General features: G+C 33.8%; 5 protein-coding genes across 5 annotated transcripts; 1 reads left to right on the top strand and 4 right to left on the bottom strand.

Moving 5' to 3' along the window:
- The first annotated feature begins 409 nt into the window (after nt 1-409).
- On the top strand, nt 410-6,667 carry LOC124543873 (ice-structuring glycoprotein-like). Its single transcript, XM_047122193.1, has 4 exons — nt 410-435; nt 847-1,736; nt 5,747-5,789; nt 5,917-6,667. The coding sequence occupies exons 1-4, from the start codon at nt 424-426 to the stop codon at nt 6,637-6,639; spliced, it is 1,668 nt and encodes a 555-aa protein (XP_046978149.1). The 5' UTR covers nt 410-423; the 3' UTR covers nt 6,640-6,667.
- Nucleotides 6,668-9,667: 3,000 nt separating this feature from the next.
- Nucleotides 9,668-10,532, bottom strand: LOC124543697 (pupal cuticle protein C1B-like). Its single transcript, XM_047121966.1, has 2 exons — nt 10,506-10,532; nt 9,668-10,375 (listed from the first exon to the last, which is right to left on the bottom strand). Exons 1-2 carry the CDS (start codon nt 10,515-10,517, stop codon nt 9,770-9,772), a joined length of 618 nt encoding a protein of 205 aa, XP_046977922.1. The 5' UTR covers nt 10,518-10,532; the 3' UTR covers nt 9,668-9,769.
- A 3,535-nt stretch (nt 10,533-14,067) lies between these two features.
- On the bottom strand, nt 14,068-15,058 carry LOC124543698 (cuticle protein 16.5-like). Its single transcript, XM_047121968.1, has 2 exons — nt 14,924-15,058; nt 14,068-14,716 (listed from the first exon to the last, which is right to left on the bottom strand). The coding sequence occupies exons 1-2, from the start codon at nt 14,933-14,935 to the stop codon at nt 14,126-14,128; spliced, it is 603 nt and encodes a 200-aa protein (XP_046977924.1). The 5' UTR covers nt 14,936-15,058; the 3' UTR covers nt 14,068-14,125.
- Nucleotides 15,059-18,452: 3,394 nt separating this feature from the next.
- LOC124543696 (cuticle protein 16.5-like) lies at nt 18,453-19,493 on the bottom strand. Its single transcript, XM_047121965.1, has 2 exons — nt 19,341-19,493; nt 18,453-19,158 (listed from the first exon to the last, which is right to left on the bottom strand). The coding sequence occupies exons 1-2, from the start codon at nt 19,350-19,352 to the stop codon at nt 18,535-18,537; spliced, it is 636 nt and encodes a 211-aa protein (XP_046977921.1). The 5' UTR covers nt 19,353-19,493; the 3' UTR covers nt 18,453-18,534.
- A 2,517-nt stretch (nt 19,494-22,010) lies between these two features.
- LOC124543699 lies at nt 22,011-23,300 on the bottom strand. The gene is made up of 3 exons (XM_047121969.1): nt 23,264-23,300; nt 22,748-23,032; nt 22,011-22,646 (listed from the first exon to the last, which is right to left on the bottom strand). Exons 2-3 carry the CDS (start codon nt 22,829-22,831, stop codon nt 22,131-22,133), a joined length of 600 nt encoding a protein of 199 aa, XP_046977925.1. The 5' UTR covers nt 22,832-23,032; nt 23,264-23,300; the 3' UTR covers nt 22,011-22,130.
- Between the last annotated feature and the right edge of the window lie 346 nt (nt 23,301-23,646).

The raw sequence follows: 23,646 nt of genomic DNA, 5'->3' as shown, positions 1-23,646 counted from the left end.
TTGTAATTTCTTTGGTAACTAACTGATCAAGGAGGATTGTATTCAAAGGTTTTTTAAATATCGATTATCAAATCAAAATATTCTTTATTGAAGTAGGACCATGTATGTACGTGGGTACTTTTATATCGTCATGTTACAATACAATGTTACTGAATCAGAAACTACCTTCTACCGCAAAGAACCGGCAAGGAAATCAGTTTAGTTACTTTTTTCCATCATTTTAATTACAGAGTATGTCAATAAACAACAAAGGCTAATCGAAAGCTGATCACTGAATCACGCCATATATGCACTTACCCAACTTTTGTAGATCACCTTGGCAATGAAAGTAAGGCGAAATGATATTGCGGTCGAAATTTTTAGTATAAAAACCAGAGCGATCTGCACAGTAATTATTCAACAAGCAAATTCATAAACACAAACATGTTCGCCAAGGTGTGTCTCATTTAATTTATTATTTTTTAGTATATTGGGTATTTTAAATATATTTTTTTATTGTGGTTGTGATAACAAAATATTAAAAGTACATTTTAATGTTTTGGAGTCTAGTGGAAAGATCATGTCATTTTCTTTGGATCGGCAAGCACCGCAATGTTTTCATGTATATGGACATTGGTGGTTATAATTCAATAGAAGTATTGCCCAGTGAAGAAAAATATAATTAGGGGATCTTAATACGTCGAATGACATACTGGTTCCTGTTTGTTTACCGATTAGTATTAAAGCAGTGTTTTAGAATTCATTCTTTCTTAGGGGGAGAGAAATGAATTGACATTTATAGCATGTTTAATTTTTTATGTTCAATGTATTGCTTTTTAAAAAAACAATTATGTTTTGTTATTTCAGTTGATAGTCGCACTTTGCATTATGGGCGTTGCCCACGGTAGTGGCCTTCTGGCGGCCGCTCCAGTAGCGTACAGCAGCCACGCTATCGCGGCTCCCGCTATTGTCACCAAGACCATCAGCCCCGCTGTCTCTTCGGTGTCTTCCTACTCGACCCACACAGCACACGCTGCACCCATCGCCACCTACGCTGCCGCCCCAGCCATCGCTACCAGCTACGCTGCCGCCCCTGCCATCGCCACCAGCTACGCTGCCGCCCCAGCCATCGCCACCTCCTACGCCGCTCCCGTAGTGACCAAGACCATCTCGCCAGCCACCACCTCCTACTCTTCTTACTCGACCCAAACCGCTCACGGCTCTCCCGTCGCGACCTACGCCGCTCCCGCCGTCGCCGTACACTCCGCCCCCGCTGTGGCCGTAGCTGCCGCTCCCGCCGTGGCCGTGTCCCGCACCATCGCCCCCGCTGTGTCTTCTTACTCTTCTTACTCCACCCAGACCGCCCATGGAGCTAGGGCATACGCCGCTCCCGCATACGCCTCATACGCCGCTGGTCCCGCGTACGCCTCATACGCTGCCGCTCCCGCGTATGCCTCATACGCCGCTGCTCCCGCGTATGCTTCATACTCCGCTGGACCCGCATACACCTCTTACACCAAGACCTACTCTGCCCCAGCAATTGCCTCTTACACTAAGGCATACGCCGCCCCTGCAATCACTTCATACGCTAGGACCTACGCCGCACCAGCCCTCGCCTCATACTCAGGAAGCTACGCTGCTCCTGCTTACGCCACCTACGCTGCTGCTGCCCCAGTCTTGAAATCCTCCGTGTCATACTCTGCTGCTCCCGCAGTTTCTCACATCTCCTACAGCGCCCATGGAGCTAACTACGCTTGGTGAACTAAGATTTAGTTATCGTTGTGTAAAGAAATGGAAATGGAAAAAAAACAATAAATAGTTTCGAAAGTTCTTTACTTCTTTAATTTAAAATACACTTTTTTCCTTATCATACAAAATTGACCGTAAAAGTATGATACCAGAATAGTACAATACAGCCTTTTTAATATTTCATAAGACAAAGCTCGGCTGCAAGACATCCAATTTGGCTTTTATGAGTGCCTTGTACCCAAGCGTAAGCATAATTTATGGTAATACACTCGTATATTAAAGCAGTCAATATACTCGCCGTAACTACACTTTGATAATACGTATTTTAAATATGTTATAGTATTGAAATGTCAATGCTTATGGTGTATTAAAATTATTCAATATTTATAGACGTCAAAAATAATTATGATCGATTTTATTATTATTATTATTGAGTCTAAATTATTATACAATCCTCAGCATAATACAGTGTTTAGAATTATTAGTTTGATGATCAAATAACAAATATTTATCAAATATTTTGAAACGTTTTCGCCAATAAACGGACACGATTCTAATAATATTTTTTACACGTTAAGTTATCAAACAAAAATTCTCTAAGAGAATTCAAGGTGTTTTAAGCGAATACTATCGAGATAGAAAACACATATTAAAAACTTCGTAAGAGGAAGCTTGTATGTGTTGGAAGAATATCTGTCACATGAGTATCCATAAACCTGTATTAAAGCAGCATAGTTAACTGAAATGTTTCCTCAAAATTGTAGAATAACATTTACAGGCTTTAGTCATGAAAAAAAAATATTATCAAATAATTTTATGAAATGACTTGTAATAACATAATAAAAACCAAAAAACATTAACTTTACAATTGATTCAGTAATTAATATTATTTTGAGTATAATGTGCAAAATAAATTAAGCGACGAATTACTGATAAAATTATTTAGTTTCTCGTAGATATAGTATAGAACATTAATTTTCAATATCCATTAAACTTACAAATTATGAACCCATTTATAGTAATTGTAAGTTGTTACTAACAATTATAATAATGATTCTGTTCATAATTTCCGTAAATGGTACAAAGCTGGACAAAAGGCCCTTTTCCTTTAAATCGTTCACAATATATTCCATCATCCTGCTCTATATGGATTGGCTGGCCAACATATTTAATAATTATGTAATTTCCTTTTAGGAACCTTCATCGCCAAGAACGCCATGGACTGTGAAATCTTATAGAATTTTATTAAACACTAGCTGTGCCCGCGAACTTATAAGCATTTGAATTTAACAAAAAAGAAAATATTTTAGCCTAAGTTACTCCTTATTATATCTGTACTCTGCCAGTGAAAGTCCTGTCAAAATCGGTCTAGCCGTCCGAGATTAGCCGGATCAAACAGACGGACAGACATACAGACAAAAATAATAATAAAATGCTATTTTGGTAAATATACCGTGTAATGTACTCAATGCATATGTATATATGCATTGAGTAAAGAAGGGCTATTTTAATATTACCAACAGACACTTCAATTTTATTATATGTATAGATAAAGCAAACTTTGGTTATGATACATTCTTTTATCTATTGGAGTTATTTAGCCAAATATTTTGTCTACATTTTGACTTCTAAACTTGCTGGCCGTTATTGTCGAACTTAGTTTATTGTTGAATGTCATTGTTTACACAATTATAATTTAAGTTATTAATATTTCAGGTTTTGAGTTACTCAGTGAAACCATTGATAATAAATAGACTGGCCTTTTTGCCATATAATTACAGGAAATACTAAGCGATTGTGTTATGGAACAAAAACTGCTATTCTTTTGGCGGACATAATAACATTTACACTATAATATCTCTATATAGTACACTATCTAGTCCTTGGGATCGAACTCCATGAACTAAATTCGTTTAGAAGGACATTCTCTTTATATCTTGTTCATAAAATATATTTTGTTACTAGGCGATACTTCTGATGTGTTTCGATTATTTCAACTTTGGCGGAGAGGACTGCTTTAAGTCTAACTAGAATATGCCGTACTTGATGTATATTTTATTTGATGACTAATTAAACACTGAAACCTATATTAGATGAACTGATTAACAGTTCATTTTCGGCACAAACACTATAATTGTATACACGTACATTAGAAGATAAGGGCTATGAAAAATTACCTTAGTTCAATGGACCGTACGCTTTAGAAAGACCGCCTGTAATTAGCGGTGGCTTAAATCATAAGCAATCAATGTCCATATCATTTATGATTTACATGATAGTATTCATTCTGTCGGCATGTCACAGTTTTTTACAATTCAAACATTATGAAATATCTTAGTTTACTATGTATAGTATGTAATTAAAATTTTTGTCTTTAATAGGATTTAAAATTTCGCATTCATTTGCTTGCGACTTGTTGCATTTTAATTATATATAGATAAATAATATATTAAAATTAGCTTAAATATCTAGAACACGATACAATATAGTTTAATCCTAGTGCGCTACTGGCGTATATTCTTTCATTCAAATAGTTCACCAATGTCCTAATTTACGAGTGGCTTGAATGTGTTTCTTATCGAATATTAAACGTTTTTTAAAGCAAATATTTCGATTTAATAATTCTAATTTCAAAATAATCAACATTTGTTAATGCTAACTATGTTTCGTTACTAAGTAATCTGTGATAGTGCATTTGTTCATATTTGGTACAAATGTATGTGTGAGCTGAGAGCCGAGTGTATGCATTATGTATTAAAACATTAAATTGCTTTTGATATGATGCAATTGCAATTTAAAATTTCATATCAACTGGGTCGTAGACTTGCAAGGTAAAAGGGTTTTTGGACAACTCTTAATTCATACACCTATATCTCAAATTTTATTTATTTCTTTGTTAATTTTATTTGCATTACACTATATATCATTAATTAAAAGGTATTATGAAACAACGTAACACTTTTTAATGCTTTTGACAGTCACATTATTAAAAAAAAGTTTTAGAACGAAATCGCGATTTTAAAAAGTTTCTACCTACTATTGGCTGACAGTTAAAAGGCTTAATTACCAACTTAATAATTAATTATTACGTAACGTGGACACACGACATGTTTCAATCAATTATATTGATTAGCTTAATTACCCCTTCAGTTTGTCAGGTATATAATACTCGTAATTGGATAATTTATTTGAGTATATTTATTGGTATAAAGTTATGCGTCTTTTAGTTTTAAAAGTGTGTCCATTAAAGTTTGCGAGAAGACTAAAAATCTCATACATAATATAAACTAAAGCAATCCTTTATTTAAACAACGTCTAAGATCTTTGTCAAATAAATTAGTCGTTTATTTATGTATTCATAACGTTACAAATAAAAACAATCATATCGCGAGGAATAAATATTTTCCATTCAATGGAATGCAAATATAGAAAAGTTTTTTATGAGCGATATTTTTTTCTGTTTTTAAGAAAGTAGCGCAGCACAGTTTGAATACATTAAAAGTAACATTTTATATGTTGAATCGAGTAACCAAAATGTAAGATTAAGTTTTTCGCTCCACAAAGTTTAAACCAACTTCAGTCCCAGGTGGCTATTTACATAAAATAGCCCTTTAATGTTATTTTGATGTGTTTAAATACAAATTACTTTTCAAAGTTTTGTTGTAAAACTGCTATATGTAATATTACGACGGAATTAAAATAACAGTCAGTCGATTTTCATTAATTAACGATTTTGTCACGAATTAGGAAATCACACTATTTCGCTACAGTGAATTAATTTCTAGTACACATACTTTTAGGCGATCTGGGTGTAGTTTTGCCCTGACATTGTTAATGTTGGACAGGAGCTTAGGTTGATAATTGCTTATGTATCTAACTGAAATAATCCTTGTTGCAAGACTAGAAAATATGTTTTGCAATATCAATGGACCCAGCTTCGTATTGCATTAAGCTTCTGTAAGAATTAGGTACCAGTTTGTTCAGTGCAGTATAAAAGTGAATGCATGTGCTTTTGAAGTTACTCTGTAAACATAGTCTACTACCCTAACATGTATTCTAAGGTACGAATATTGTTTCAATCCGCAAAAAATTGATATAGTTTTTATATTTCTTAACTATATCCCATAATTAGTTGATAAAAAGTTGTTTCTGTAGTGTTTTTCATAATTTTTATTGTTCTATTTTCAGGTCATTATCTTCCTCTGTGCCGCGGGCATTGCTTCCGCTGGTAACCTACTGCATGCGGCACCCGTGGCATACAGCGCACCCGCCACTTCTGTTTCTTACTCGACAACCACTACATCTCACGCGGCTCCAGTAGCAGCTTACGCTGCGGCTCCCGTTGCCACATACGCCGCAGCCCCCGTCGCCACGTACGCTGCCGCACCTGTAGCCACGTATGCGGCGGCCCCTGTTGCCACATATGCTGCCCCGGTTGTCACCAAGGCAGTTGCAGCACCTATCGCTACATACGCTGCCCCCGCTTCCGCGGTTTCCTACCAATCGGTGTCTACTCACACTAGCCCAGTAGCATATGCTGCCGCTGCACCTGTTATTACGAAGTCCTACGCTGCTCCTCTCGTAAGGTCGTATGCTGCTCCGGTTGTTACTAAGACATACGCGGCTGCTGCGCCAGTAATAACTCGCTACGCTGCTGCTCCCGTTGTAACAAGAACTTATTCGGTGCCAGCTATCTCTAGTTACGCTCCCGTGGCGCGCTCCTATGCTCCTTCTATATCGTACGCCTCATTGGCTACTCACGCAGCACCAGTAGCCACATATGCTGCTGCTCCTGCCTTCTCATATGCCGCGGCTGCTCCTGCCATCTCATATGCCGCAGCGGCCCCTACTTTCTCATATGCCGCTGCACCTGCAGTTTCTTACGGTTACGGAGGCGGCCACGGATGGTAAATTAACGAATAAGCAAACTTTTTGTAAATATATACCAACTATTATATGTATATCTAATTAAATATAAAAGTGTTGATTAATTATTAATGATGTTATGGGCAACCATTTTAAAATTAAATAAACAAAAATTAATTTCATATAAACATATGTATTATTTAACCTTTTCCCGTATACAAAATGATTCTTTTAAAATTAGTTTTGTTATTTTCAATACGTCTTAAGTCTCATTTGAGAAAAATAAAACCTCAATTATCTTAGTAGGTCTACCAAAGTGATACGTGATATAAATTTTTCTTACATTTTTCATAACATTTTATGACGTAGGAGTTCATAATGGATAAGGAGTACAGATAGCTCATAGTTTGATAAAATATTAATTCCAGATACATTACTTATATATTCTACCGTACGTTTGACACGCTCACATACATTAAATGGAACACCATTTATGTTTATACCATTGACACATGTCAAAAATAATGTTGCTTCTTTTGACATTTGTTTTTTTTTATTGTAACAATGACAAGGTCGTCCCGTTGAATTTCATTTCCTATCATAAGAATGTATCTTATATTTTGAATGCCGACCAAGGAACAATCACTGGTACGAATAAACACGTTTAAAACATCACATGTGTAAGCTTTTTTATTCATCAATCGTTCAATCAAATTTACTAAAATTCGTTTATACTTTTATCTGTTTATCTTCACTTCACAATCTATGAAAATAATAAAAATAGGTTTTTAGAACTTACTTAGTCTACCCGACTTATGTATATAATATACTACAGTAGAATTAATATTCTGATTATCAAACAATATCCGCCTGTGTTCTGCTGCTCATCTTAGCTCATTCTTTTTGACAAGCCTTTATTTAACCTTACGTGTGAGTGTGTGGGTTATATTTTGTAACTTTAATTCATAACAAGTTCCATGCCACCGTTTGATAACTGAGGCCAAGAATTAAACAATGAAATTTATTAGCAATTATTAAACAGTATTCGCAGATTGACTTCCTATACATATACATTCGAACTTAAATCTCTATACATATATTGTCCGTGCCTTTGTTGTTGTTTTGATTGACGTAAATAGTTTGATATAGATGCATGTTCATTTATTTCCTACATGACAGCATCTTAATTGAAATTTTGGTTTTAAAATTTGACAGCTATGGAGAAATATACCAACCTCTAAAATAATAAGCCAAACATTAAAGTTATGTATATACGTATTTATTACATATATACATATTACATTATTCAACAGGTTTCCTGTAAATATAAAATTATTTGAATTTGAAATCTCAACATCTTATAAGTGTATGTCCATTTCTGCATAACACTGTCCTATTTTAATTGACTTCTAGTTTCAAACTATATGTTAATAAAGTGTTGGCGATCAAGCGTTGTAATTAATTAGTTAAAATATGCTGAACAGATTTGTTTACACGTTTTTAATAGTGTACGTAATCAATCAATTTTAAATGGAAAAGAGCTTTTTCACGAATCGATAAATACGTTGGCTGGTTAGTTTTTCACCCAGAGGTACTCAATTACGGATCAACTTGGAATTCAACGAGGATATTGCTACTGGCATTCTTTCACTCAATCTTGATATGTAAAGTAGTAGTTTAATTCAGCAAATAAAAAAATCAAAATATTTGTATTGTAATATAACTTAAGAACATTCGGAAGAATAATATGAATCATTACTATATTTACAAGAATGGGCAAAATATTTTAGAACTGCATAGGGATGTGAGTTATTTTTAAAATTCTAATTACGTATTATAACTTTTTAGTATTGTTCTTTTAATCGTAGGGTAATTTATGATACATCTCATTCTATGTAATCTTTATATATCAACTAGATCTGTTTATTTATAAAGTTTTACATTAACTTATTTGTATTACTACACATATGAACAAGTCTTGCTCACTATATTTGTTTTGATATACCATTTATTTATGTATTAGTTTATTTGAGAATTATGTCATGAATGAGTTTTATATACATAAAAATTGGTTTAAGTCGTACTTTTATAAATAAATAAATATGAGACAACATCACATACATTACTCTGATCCCAATGTAAGTAGCTGAAGCACTTGTGTTATGGAAATCAGAAGTAACGACGGTACCACAAACACCCAGACCCAAGACAACATAGAAAACTAATGGTAATCTACATCGACTCGGCCGGGAATCGAACCCGGGACCTCAGAGTGGCGTACCTATGAAAACCGGTGTACACACCACTCGACCATGGAGGTCGACAGTACCTTTATTTTATGGAAATATAGATTAAATATGAACAGCTGTTACATTCAAAATTGTGTAATTTTAACTGCTAAAGTCAAGACTTTATTGTTACAACCAATTATCCCGCCACCCGTCTCGTCGCGAATGACTTTTTTAGTTGTAAAATGATTTGAAATCGGTGATAGCTTCCGAAGTATTTATTTTCTCCCTATTAAATTTGATTTTTATTCACATCTCTATTAAAGGATTTCAATGTATGAAACATTGTTGGGCTTTATTAAAACAAACTGTATAAACAAATTTGTATAATTATTTGATGCAGTAATAAATTTTGGTTATTATTAAGTATTTTTTAATATTATTTAAATATTAATCTATATTAAATGGCCAATATCACTGTTTTTTTTTCATATAATCACATATGAGATGCATATTTTAATTAGAAGTAAATGGGTTTTTTAGTCTGTAATGGACTCTCAGATTTGAATTATAAAATTTTATTCAAATTAAGTAAAAAGCGTAGAAACAATTTTAAATGCATTTTGAATTGAAGTTTTTGCTATATTTAAAAATGTTTACAAAGTAAACAACTGTGTTACATTATATAACAAATGAAACGTTACCTAAAGGGCAATATGTTAGGCATTCTAATTTATTCATGAGATGGCAAAAGGACAAATATTTGAAGATATATTTTATGCATCTTAATGCGTCTTAGTGTATAGTTACGTTGGAACTTATACTACTATGAAAAAACAAAGAAATAGTGCTTTTAATATTTTTATTGACTGTTTATAACATTTATTTACATTTCAATAATTTATACATAATAAAATAATCTATGTATGTATTCACAATTGTTTTATTTACCAGCCGTAGCTAGCTCCTAAGCCGGTGTAGGTGACGTGAGACACAGCTGGGGCGGAAGAGTAAGAGATGGCAGACTTAAGTACGGGAGCGGCAGCGTAAGTAGAAATGGCTGGAGCAGCAGCAGCGTAGGTAGTGTAGGCTGGGGCTGCGTAAGTCTTGGCCACGATGGGGCTAGCAGCATAGGTCACTGGCGAAACGTGGTTGGCGACCGAAGAGTACGACAAAGCTGGAGCGGCTAAGGTCTTGGTTACAATTGGGCTAGCAGCATAAGTGACGGGACCGGAATGAGCTACTGAGGAGTAGGAAACAGCTGGTGAGGCTGCATAGGTGGCATAGGGGCTCGCTGCGTATGCAACAGGGGCAGAGTGGGACAGTGAAGAGTAGGAAACTGCAGGTGCAATTGCCTTAGCAACTACTGGAGCAGCAGAATAGGTAGTGATGGCAGGTGCGGAGTGGGCTGCGTAAGTAGCAACTGGGCTACCATGGGAAGTCGTTTGTGAAGAGTAGGACACAGATGAAACTGGAGCGCTGTAAGCGACCGGTGCGGCGTGAAGGAGGTTGCCAGCAGATGCGATGCCAGCGGCGCACAAGAAGACGATCACCTGGTAAAAAAAATGCACATTTCACTAAAAATATTACTGGCTAGTTATAAAACAATTAAAACTTTTTTCTAATTTAAATCACGAAATAAAATGAGAGAGAGCTCTTTTTGATATTAAAAAAGTGCTGTACCTTGGAGTACATGTTTGATTGTTCCGTTGTTACTTTGGAATGATATTCGGAACATTGGGAGATGCTTTTATATGGTTGTAAGCAACTGGTATTGACATTTGCGATGTGCTCAATACACGCTCGTCGCCGCAGGCGCTGTTGTTTCAATGTCAAGGCTCGTCTCTACCGAAAATATTCATTCAACTTGTATCGGACCCGTACTCGACTTTCGTAACACGTAACAACAAGAACGTATTGCATTTACTTTTACTTTTTAAAATTATGTCATGTATATCTTTTTACAAGACTTTTTAATGAGATGGGTTCATACTTATGGTAGCCTATTTCTGGGGCTTACCTTATTCTTAACAAAACTAGATGTCACATGAATAAAAAAAACTATACTACATACTGACTGCTCTTCCCGACTTCGTGCTGGTGATATAAGATATTTGATTTGCTTTTGACGTCAGAATTATCTACTGGGTCTGATCAAACACAAATTAGGAGGAGTTAAGTGACACATGTGTTAAAAATTGTAAAATGAATAAGTCGCTTAGAAAGGACGATGACGTCACGCAATGAGTTATCGGTGAACACAAAGCCTTACCCTTCGTTGTAAAACTAGTAAATTTATAATCAATTCTGATTTATAACATGATATACCTATATAGTTTAATTTTGTTATTTGATAAATTAAGTAAAATTGTTTCAACTTATGATTGATCATTCTTACATAAAGTAAAGTAACCTTAACTTCTAAATTAGATTCAAACTTAGAAAACGCATTACATTTTAATTTGGTTGTGTAGCTTAATAATTATATTAACTCCTATGATTTTCTCCTGACCGGTTTGGGCGAATGGAAGTAATCATTCCCATTAAGCGTTTTTCAAGGCACAGGATAGACACTACCAGCATCCAGTCTCCGTAGTTACTAAACGTAAGATACCTGACCCAACGAATTTTTATCTGCCTGACCTAAGGGTTGATCGCAGGAACTTGGGATCTACCTTATATCTAGTCGCTAGACTAATCATATTTGTGGCTCTTAAAGCTGCTTGTTACACAATTTTTCCCACGTTCAAATATTTTCGGCATATTGGAGATACGAAAGAGTTGAAAGATCGACGTTTTTGATCCACTGATTTGACTCACTCGGTGGAAAACATGAAAATTAATCGAAAATTGCGAGTTCAAAATTCTAAGTCAAGTTATAACGGAAACCATAATTTTCATTTGCTTATAATTCATTATGCTCGGTAGTCAACAAAGGCCTGGTAAGGTAACCTGTATGAATTAGATAAAAAATTGCCCCATGTTTATCCAATCCGCATAAGAGCTAACTCAGCAATAAGACTTTGGCATACTGTCACTTTACATCCAAGTAATGATAACAAGATAAACCCTACGGTAGGGCTTTGCGTATTCGTTTAAATGGTAATACTTAGATAATACCAATTAAATTCATACGTAATAGTTAGCCATTACATATGCTATCTCAAAATATATTTTTTGGTATAGGTCCTGGTTTGAAAGGTGAGTGAGTGAGTTAATAGCTAGTAAAATAAAAACTCATGCCTTAGAAGGAGTTATATCCCTACATAGCATCTTAGTTCTCAAGATTGCTGATTGACGATGGGAGAATAATTATTGTTGCGCCAATGTCTATGAACGGCGGTGATTACATGCCATAAGATGGCCCATCTGCTTGTCTGTCTAAATCAATAACAAAAAAAACTGTGGCTTCTGCTTATGATACCCAATTGATAAACGAGTAGTATTTATCTTACATCAAATATGAGTTCATAGCAATTTGTAGTAGTACTTTGTACTTGTAGTGTAGTACTTTGTACCTTTGTGCGGCTTTGTCACGAATATCGTTTGTTTGGATACAAACAAAATAGACACAAAAAAATGTTCTCTAAATAATTCTTATGTACTCAGGTATATATATATATATATATATATTTTATTGTTTATAGACAAGAATCTGTGTTATTCTAAATTATTCGAAATAGTTGTCCCGATTTTATTATTTCTTCAAAATAAGCAGTTAATAAATGTAAAAGTTACTATTTAAAGACATATATACAAACTTTTTATAAACACTTTTATTTGCCAATTAAAAGAAAAATAATAAATATTAATTCATATAAAAAGAACATAATATAGCTTTGCATGTTTTCTTTACAATTAATAACCAATATAGAAAAGTTTTGCAATGTTGAATTTTTTTTAATATTGTATTAATGACGTAATAGGTTGCGGAAAAAGTTTCTTCGTATTTTATATGAAAATTCAAAAAGTTTTTTTTATAGTTTATTTACATTTGACTAAAGTATGTAGGTGCCATTTTGTTCCATAACTTTTTGCCATCTTGTTGGTAGTGACATGATCCCATTGCTGTAAAAATTTTGGGGCTTCTGATCGAAAAACTGCGACAAGTGGTTTTGGCAGTCCTCTCGTGATGTTAACCTGACACTGCCTAAGGAATTCTGCAGAGATCGAAACAGATGAAAATCTGAAGGTGCAAGGTCAGGACTATACGGCGGATGCATTAATACCTCCCAGCCAAACTCTCGTAATTTTTGTTGAGTGGCTAAAGATGTGTGAGGTCTAGCGTTGTCATGGTGAAAAACCACACCCCTTCTGTTGATCAATTCTGGCCGCTTTCTCTCAATTTCTTGCTTCAATCTCATCAATTGTTCGCAATACAGTTCTGAATCGATGGTCCTGCCGGGCGGTAACAGCTCATAATGAATGATGCCCTTCCAATCCCACCATACACACAGCATTACCTTGTTGCGAGTTAATCCGGGTTTTGCCACAGTCTGTGAAGCTTGACCGGCCTTTGACCACGATCTATTTCGCACGTTCGTATGTGAGCCACTTTTCATCACCAGTTATCAGCTTCTTCAAAAATGGTTCGGTTTCATTACGTCGTAATAAAGAATCACAAATGAGTACACGGTTCATTAGGTTTCTTTCAGTGAGTTCATGAGGCACCCATATATCGAGCTTTTTTGTGTACCCAGCTTTATTCAAATGAGTCAAAACCGTTTTGTGGTCAATTGCCAGTTCTTCAGCTACATCGTAACTACTAATATGCCGATCTTGCTCCACTTTTTCAAAAATGGCATCAATATTGTCCGTAACAGGGCGACCAGAGCGAGATGCATCTTTGATATCAAAATTTCTGGCTTGAAAACGCTTAAACCAAACTTGCGCTACACTCACAGATACTGCATTAGGTCCATAAACATCACAAATTTTTTTCGCGGCTTGAGTTGCATTTTTACCTTTTTTATAGTAAAATTTTAAAATGTATCGAATTTCTTCTTTAGATTCACTCATTTTAACAACAACAAAAACAAATGAAAATCACACAAATTCCTAATTTGAATTTGGAAGTGCCTTCTTTAAAATTAAAACTTTTTAATGATACCAAAACCAGCCAGATACAAATGGTATAGCCAAAGAAATTTTATTACAAGTTCATACATACTATATGCGAAAAGACTTTTTCCCCAACCTAATATTTAAGATGTCCCTGATGAGGATTATAATGAAAAACAATAGATAACGTTTAGAATATTTTATTATAATAAAATAAATTATCGTTGTTAACCAATGATCATTTACCATCCGTAGCTCGCTCCCAAGCCGGTGTAGGTGACATGAGAAACGGCAGGGGCTGAGGAGTAAGTGACGGCAGATTTGAGAACGGGGGCCGCGGCGTAAGTTGAGATGGCAGGAGCAGCAGCAGCATATGTGGTTAGAGCCGGAGCTGCGTAAGTCTTAGTCAAAACTGGGCTGGACGCGTAGGTCAGAGGTGACGAATAGGATACAGCAGGAGAGGCCAAGGTTTTGCTGATGATGGGACCAGATGCATACGCAACGGGAGCGGCATGCGCTACTGAAGAGTACACAGCGGGAGATGCAGCATAAGTGGTGACTGGTCTTGCTGCATACGCGATAGGAGAGCCGTGGGCAAGTGACGAATAGGCGATTGCAGGTGCGGAGTGAGTTGAGATGGTCTGGTAAGATACAGCTGGAGAAATTGTTTTAGTGACAACTGGTGCAGCGGCGTATGTTGCGATGGGGGCAGCGTGGCCTGTAGTATGTGAAGAATAGGAAACCGAAGAAACAGGTGCGCTGTACGTCAACGGCGCGGCGTGAAGAAGATTGCCGGCGGAGGCGATGCCCGCAGCGCACAAGAAAATTACCACCTGGAAATGAAATGTGTTTGTTATAAAAAGTCACTAAGTAAGTTATCACCCGTGCAAAAACATTATTTGAAGATAACAACATAGTATTTAGAAAGAGTTAATATTACGAATCAATGATTGTTATTAAATTAATTACAAAAATAATTCACATACATATATAGATTCCTTACATTATTATTATTAAAAATGGCTTATTTATATTCGTACCTTTGAGTACATGTTTGTTTGTTTCAGTTGATGTCGTTGGAATGAATTTCGTATCAATTGCAAGATGCTTTTATATGGTTAGTGAGAACTGGTATTACATTGTTTATTCACAGCTCGACCCATCGCTGCAGGCGTTTTTTTATTTCAGTGTCAAGGTGTAACGCCTCCGGAAATTATAAGAAATCATCTAAATTAAATTATATAGATTTATTTGTAGCTATAATTTTCCAATTAAATGATTATTTAATGGAAAATAAATAATTAATTAAATATCATCAAAATGAAAAATGTGTTCCAAGTACTATTTTATGTTTTATTTTTGTGGACTTTGAACATGTTATTTGTTTTTTTATTTTAAATTAACTTTGAGGAAGGTTTTGCTATTATGTTTAAACTAGCAAGGTTCAATACGTTTGCAGCTTCTTGTCATTAGGCAGTATAAACGGCTTTGTCCCGTAATTTTTGTAATCTTCGAAAATATTGATTTAAAATAATTGCTGTAGAACGTCATATTGATTTTATTAAATGAATGATGTGTTTAAGGTAGTCACTTAATTGGATTGAATAGCATTAATCTATTTTACTTAAAATCGCTTTGGAAAAAGCCATTATTTCTCATAAGAAGTACAGGATAAAAATGATATTATGGCTTATCCCTAAGAGATAGACATTTTTCTTAATAACTTAGTTTCCAAACTTGGTTTCATATTTATATTCATTAATATATACAATTATATAATTAATACAACTAATAAATATAAAAATATCTTAATAGAATAACGAAAAACAAAACAAAAAAATCATCTAAATCAATATCAACATTTTATAAAATTTGTTTAATTCAAAAACCAAGCACAGTAACTAAGTTATTAAGAAAAGCGTTTTCTCTTGTCGTAGTTTGTTTGTACTTATTGGTAACAAGTGGGAACTTCTTTTGTATCATCGAGAGTGTTCAGTGAGAGATCGCTATAAGTGATAACGATAAGACAGACTCTTACGCTTACAATTTCTAAACCAATTTTTTTTTCCTGTTGTTCGGATTTGTTTTGTTTATTTATTCCTAGGATCACTAGCAGAAATGACAATAGTACAACAATAAAGATTCATAATAATAACACGATCATAATAGGCTATTTGACAATGCGAAAAATGTTTAAATATGGTTATTTACCAACGAAAGTTGAAAAGAATACTTAATTTTTAAAAAACCCATAATAAAAAATGCAAATTTTCAAACGATGGTCACGTGACACATAATGCTCCTGATTTGCCGGGCTAATGATGAAGTCACTTTCTTGTAAACTTTGCTTTTCTACTATATGTACAACAGATTAAAATACAGAAAAGTGACGTCACTGAGCCCATTGCAAAGCCATATTGTCCAAGTAGCGTTTTTGCGAGCTATTATATGGAATTTTTAATATGATATTTTTCGGCAAATATGTACTAGAAATAAAAAACACAACTTTTACGGGGTTCCTTAACTTCTACTAAATAATACAAAATGGATTTTAAAAACCAGTCAAATAGCTAATTACATTTATGTTTATAGATAAAATCAAATCAAATATTACGCAATTAAAACTGTTTTTTTATTATTATGAAAAACAATTGCTTTTATATGCTTATATACAAAAAACGGATATTGTTGTATTTGTTTGAGATTATTGGAATTCAACAGAATGCCATTTGACAGATAATTCAAAACTAATAATAAAAAAAAACCATGGAGTCAGTTCTAATACTTTATTACATCACAATACTCATTCAGTATGTTAAATGTTCTTCTATATCATTCAATCGATCGCCATGATAATTGTTCCATTAACAAGGACATCGAAAAGACTATAGGTGTACGAGTACATAGAAATAAGGTACCACTCATGGGAACTGAACATTATTGTATTAAGGTTAAGATTTGACATTATACAAGATTAAATCAAAAAGATCCTTGCTTTATTTAACGAAAATAATAATTGTTTTTCAGTACAAACCATATCAGTACCTACGAATTATTAGTATGGAAATTTTAAAGAACAATAATAAATTGAAGAAATTAATTCATTTTGGTGGTTATATGACATTATTGTTTGAAATATATTCCAATGCTATTAATATATAATTGGATTATTACAAAATTACATATTACAGCAACAACAATTTTTTAAAAACCATACCGTGTTTAACGCAATGTTTATTAGGTAAGCGAAATGAAAAAAGGCCATCTTATAAATTAGTAAGTTGTCAGTAAGAACGATTAACAGCTTAACCCTATATCATCAATAAGCCACCAACAAAGTAAACAAAGATGTTTAATTGTGTTAAAGATGGGACGCAAGTAGGAGGCTTACCTGATGGAAAATGATTACCACTGCCAATGGACATCTACAACACCGGGTACGTTGCCGGCTTTAACGGTACGGAAAAAGTACGCTCTTTTCTTAAAGGTTCCCAAGTCGTATCAGATCGGAAAAACTGGCGACGAAAGCGAGTATTAAGAAATTGTGATGAAATTATTAAAATAAACATAACACTATACTGTAACAGAGCTTACAAGACAAGAGACATTCCCTATTATTAAAATTAGGAAATTAGTATTAGCACGTTAATTTTTGTCCATTATACGCGATATTAATTATACATAATAGGATGATTTCATGACTATTTTATGCCACGGCGAGCAATCTCAAGGGAGACTAGTGCACTATGCAAGACATATTATAGCACGAAGCGAAAACTGCACTCAATCCTCCTTTTCTCATAATCAACTAAGAGTTCATTAGAGTTTTACGAGCTTTGCAATATAAAGGAATGTCTGTATATAATATACTGCCTACTTCTAAAAAAGATCCCAGCTGTCGACTTTCCTGTCAATGTCAGTATTTATTATTTTATTATTACCACCCGTTATCCGAATTCAGGACACCAAGATTATATATGTGATATTTAAAAGTGCAGTAGCGCTATTTGTATATATCAATCTCCAGTATTAAAATGTATTAAAAAAATTTGCATACTTTTTCATAAAGCTCAATATGATTCAACCAGATATCCTGTAAAATAGTTTTAGTTAGCAACTTTTTCACTTGCATGCAAATTTTACGATCTGTTTCATCAGAGTAAAAATTTCTTCCTTTAATTTATTAAAATATACATTTAATATTGAATTAAAAAACTAAGAATTTTCTATACAATAATCAAATGTTTAATTTCAATAACTCGTCCAACAAATTGTATTTGTGAAACTTATATTATAACAAGATTTGATGAAGTTCCAATATTTGTTCAGGTCAAATCTTGCAAGTTGAATTAGATTCACCTAATTTTATATTATTCACTTAATTTTACTTTTTTGTATTGTATGGTTTGTAAACAATAATATATATTTTAATTCAAAATGACACAATGACTTTTATCCAAATATAGTAGTATCGTTATTGTTATAAAATAATGTATAATTATTGTATGAATTAATTATTTATCAAGACATCTTTTTTAATGTATTTTGGTGTAAAATAAAAGTAAAATGTATTTTTTATATTTTATTCGCGTTGTATAAAAATAAATATACACATGACATAGAACTAATTTTGTACACAATGGTTAAGTGATCACCAGCCGTGACCGGCAAGACCGCCGTAAGAATACGCAGGGGCAGCTGAGTATGTGACTGCTGACTTGTACACTGGGGCCGAAGCGTAAGTCGCAACTGGGGCAGCGTGGGCAGCGTAGGTCAGAGGAGCGGAGTATGAAACCGCTGGGGCAGCATAGCTTTTTACGATCGGGGCAGCAGCGTAGGTTGAGTAGGACGGGGCGGCGTATGAAATAGCGGGAGCTGCGTAACTCTTGTAGACTGGAGCAGCTGCGTATGTGGTGGCGTAGCTGGGAGCAGCATAAGTTGCGTAGGGAGCGATGGTCTTAGTCACCACAGGTGTGGCGTGGGCGGTGTGGGTGGAGTATGAAGAGACTGTGGACACAGCGGGTGCAACAGCTTTCACGACGGGAGCGGAGTACGCCACAGCGGGCGCTGCGTATGTTGAAATGGCAGGAGCAGCATAGCTCTTGATGACGGGGGCTGCTGCGTATGTCGCGTATGAGGCAACAGGGGCAGCGGCGTACGACGCTACGGGAGCAGCGGCATATGTGGCGACAGGGGCGGCGTACGAAGCCCCGTAAGTGGCTCCGTATAGACCTCCAGCGCGGGCGGTCGCAACCGCGCACAGGAATACTACGAACTGAAAAGACAAAAATAAAGCTTAGGCGACATTTATACTAAAACTACAGTTTAGTTGTATTACACTGTTATTTAAAACTATGTCATTTTTTGAGAAAATGAAAATTTTCTTTTAATAAATAAATATAATATTTCTGTTTATTTAATAATAAGTAAATATTTTAGCTAATCATGAGTCTTTACCTTGGCTGTCATTTTATGATATTAAACTCGGTACGGCAAGTGATACGGTCAGTGTGTAGGCGCGTACTTTTATACCATTCTCGTTAGGTATCCCCGTGCGCCGGCTCGGCTCGTTTCGTTCTAGGCCTTACGTTAGAACCTTATTACGGATGTTAACATTTTATTAGTCATTAAATTGCATTTAATCTAACATAACCTATATTTTGGATTTGTAAGAACAGAATATTGTTTATTGTAAAATATTTTGAAGTAATTTTTTGAAAGTGAGATTAGTTTAAGGGTGATAGGTTGATTAAGAACGATTTTTTTTAAATACATTAAGTTGATAAATAAATAAAAAAATTGTATAACAAAGCATATAATATATTTACCTACATAATAATTGTAGTGACATGTTGTTTTTTAGTGAAGGTAACATTGTCATAGAAAAATTGATAATTTTCGAATTCAGTGATTTTCGTAATTGAATGTTTGTATATTCGTTGATCTAGAAAAATCACGTAGCGAAATGTTTGTTTTATTCATTATTTTTATATTAAATAAGACAATATTAAACAATATCATTAGAATTTTATACTAAAAAAAACACTTTCATTATGAGATAATGTATTGTTACAGAACTGCTATGAACTTAATCTATAAGTTATATTATATATAGCTTCCATTTTTATTTATTTTAGTAAGGAGAATAATGTACCTAATATAAATAGGTGTCCAAAATTTAATATTACTTATGTTTTTTTTTATTATTATAATAACCATTTATTGAATTAAATATATATGTACCTACTATTAAATACTTAATAAATTACATACAAATTTTCATAATTTTTTTATTATACATTAATTAAAAAAATAAGGCGATTTTAAAAGTACCTATTGTAAAAATACAAACGCCTATACATATATAATTATTATTGTTATTAATGTCATTGGCTGTTTGCACTGGCTATATGGTTCAATAGTATTATGTAAGCTCGTAACATACTATAAATCGATCAAGATCATGTATAGTCATTTGGGTCCGGCTGAATTTACGCGATACATATGCGTTAGAATACGTAATTCAGTACAGATAACCACATATGTCCCAATCACTCTTGATGTCACAGTAATAATGGCTATTTTAGCTTAAAAATAAGTTGACCTCCGTACGGAGACAAGCCTCATTTGAGTTGTGTAAATGTACCCATGTGGCGCTTTTGTTTAAGGGTTTGAACCTATTTAATGTCATTGTTTTAAAATTACATATATAAATTGCATAGCTATTTTGTTTCATTATAATTACTAAATATTCATTGCATCACTATAGAATTTTGCATTGTCAACTTTTCGAGAGGTTTCCTCCGTCTTACGTTCTATCCGTAACTTGTGAATTTAATTTCTGAAACGGTATAAATATGATCTACATGTATAATTATACCTACTATCATTCTTAATCACTAACCAGTCGTTTAACACCGTAAAAATGCTCATACTTTGGTCTTTTACTTACAATCAGAATCTTAAACACCAAATCTAATATTTCCTACATTGAAAACAGGTGATATAAATCGCTTACCCAAAATTCTCCCATTAGGGTGATGAATTTTCAGAAACGCTTTACTAGTTGACTCCTTACAAACATAAGTCATACAGAATTCTGTAACAAAAAACTGTCGTTCAAGACGATAGTTCATGCCCAAAAAAATTACCTTCAGAGTTAAAATTTTGGAAAATCCTCGCTAAGTACTCTCATTTCATAACGTAATTTCAACCCAGTTGTTCATGCTGTGTTCTGCATATAGCAGTCTGATTGTCTCAGATTTGGATAAGTCGATTTCTATGTTCGAAAATATTGAAAACTGATACCATACAAATGTTTAGTGTAATATAATTTTCGTGATAAAATAATTCTAAAAATTTGAAGTTTCATTACTTTGACCTGCAACAAATTGCATAAAATATGCCATTTTGGTATTACAAATTTAAGATTGAATTTTATTGATACATTTATTTCTAATTTTATTCATAGATAGACCGGTCCTATATTCGAAATGATTTATTTAATTTCTAACTTTTTATGTATCAGAATTTATTAATTGTATTTACAAAAGTAGCTAATAATTTGACCTAGTTTTAAATTAAAAAAAAAAACTGACTTAGGATGAAAAATAATTTCTGAATATTGAATTCAATTGAATTGTATACTGCGCCTTATTCACATGTTACGTTTTGCAATCCTGGACAGGTCAATCGTGCCGCCTCGCCCCATACAGCCTAAACTAGACTAGGCATTCGATATTGCATTAAAACTCACGGAGCCCATAATGTTGCTAACTTTTCTTTGTTTGACATAAACAACTTGTTTGACAATACACCAATTTGACATATAGAGTAACTTGATGTTAAGGAAATTTAAATCTTATTCAATTACAAGAAGGTTTTCTTTTGTGTGCTCAAAATTAGGCACGTGTTGACGAGACAATACATTAAGACGAACGTGAGTAAAATTTTCTCAAAGGCCGTTTGTTCATAGTTTATGCAATGATGAGATATCGCGTTTTTGTAACCTTAAAAGTAACACTTACTTGTTCATGGAATTCGTAGTATTATATTATGTTTAAAATGAATTAGAACGAATTTAAAATGGATGACATTTTACTTGCAATAAAAAACACTCTTAAGAAGAATTATATAATTCGTTACATTATAATTATCTTAAATAAGCACTTTACATAGCAGTAATATAATTTATACTTAATTAAACTGTCAGTCGCGCATACCATAATAACTAAATATTTTAAACATTTACCATGTATATGTCGTACCGAGACCCGTGAATGTCATGTGAGAAACCGCAGGAGCTTCGGCATAAGCTAGACTAGTTTTAATTGCTTCATTTTGTATCGGATTATAAGAATTATATGGCAGCTCAGATGATTTTGGAACATCTGATGCTGTGTACGGCCTCTCTTGAAGTTCAAATGGAATACTGTGAGCATGTGTAGTATAGGTAACAGGACCAGAATTTGTTTTAACTGTCGGTGAATTTGATGCAGAATATAAAGCATTATATGCAAGTGGAGCACCAATTGAATCTCTATATATAGAACCAAACGAATATCGTTGCTTATCTACAGAGTTGACTTGAGTTTCTTGAGCCGATTCATCGTTTTCATATATCGGCGCTGGTTCTGGATTCGCTTTGTAATTTGGTGGGCTACTGATGGCAGGGTAAGCAGATGGCTTTGTGGGTTCAGGCGTAAAGTAAGATCCGATGGTACCAGCTTTGGCAACTGCCAACCAGACCAACAATATCGTTACCTGTAATAAAAGAAAAACAATTGTAAGACTTGTTCTTTATATGGAACGAACCAACATATTTACTATATAAGAATTTTTAGTGGATATGTTTAAACGTTTACCCTTTCAATCATATTCGTTGTCTCATATATCAGAATCAAAGTATCGAATGTGAGTATTTTTGTACATGTCTGGCTTTTATACATTGTAACTGTATGAAATTAATCTAGTCTACAATCAACTTCCACCCTTTTCTGTAAACGTAATGTCCATATTTTAAAACCTGTCATCAGACCTTAAACTCCGTAACCTTTACTTGAATCAACAAGCTTCCCAAAAATGTAAAAGCGGTCTTGCTATAAAATTTGGGAACTAGTTTAAGTATCATGAGTTATCATTGATCTCGGCTATGGAAAAAAAATCATCTTTTCATTATGTAATACTATTCCTAACATATTTTCATTCTCATTTCTTAATTGAAAAAGTGTTGCAGTTTTGTTTTTTTTGTTTCCAAATTTTTGGACAATCTTTTTTTATTATTTAGATAATGACAATAGAACTTCCAGTTCATTTATCGTTCATAGGGTACAAACTAGTGGTAGTCTGAAGCGATATAAAGATATGATACTGGTTCTTACGCAAGAGTTTTGAGAATTGCTCCGTCGTGCGTTTTGCACTTGCGATATGTCTATGGACTGAATAAAGTATCAGCATCCGTTAGCATATTAGATAGGCGTGTGGGAGTAACCTAAATGGAAAATTAGTTATGAACAGGTTTTGCGTTTTGTTACTAACGATGATTCATACAGTATAATAAAGGAATACAATATATTATGAACCAATAATGTTGATTTCAAATTGATATTTTATATATGATAACTAAAACAATCTGATTAAAAGAATCCATAAAAGTTTAATCTGATAGATCAATAATCGAAAATAAATGCTTTTATTTCAGACATTAGCGTCCTTTTTTGATGATGGAACCACTAACATTAGCTAGTGAAGGATGAATATTCAC

The sequence above is a fragment of the Vanessa cardui genome, chromosome 3 (genome assembly GCF_905220365.1).
Source record: "Vanessa cardui chromosome 3, ilVanCard2.1, whole genome shotgun sequence".
Taxonomy (NCBI): domain Eukaryota; kingdom Metazoa; phylum Arthropoda; class Insecta; order Lepidoptera; family Nymphalidae; genus Vanessa; species Vanessa cardui.
Note: the sequence above shows the minus strand (reverse complement) of the source record. Positions and strands in the feature narration are given on the sequence as shown.

Excerpts from the sequence above, each read along its gene's own strand:
- LOC124543873 (XM_047122193.1), top strand. Across the intron at positions 1,737-5,746 it reads CATGGAGCTAACTACGCTTG|TTACTCTGTAAACATAGTCT; the intron begins GTGAACTAAGAT and ends GTGCTTTTGAAG. Across the intron at positions 5,790-5,916 it reads ACCCTAACATGTATTCTAAG|GTCATTATCTTCCTCTGTGC; the intron begins GTACGAATATTG and ends TTCTATTTTCAG.
- LOC124543699 (XM_047121969.1), bottom strand. The coding sequence starts at position 22,831 with ATGTATAAAAGCCAGACATGTACAAAAATACTCACATTCGATACTTTG. Across the intron at positions 22,647-22,747 it reads CAACGAATATGATTGAAAGG|GTAACGATATTGTTGGTCTG; the intron begins GTAAACGTTTAA and ends CTTTTATTACAG.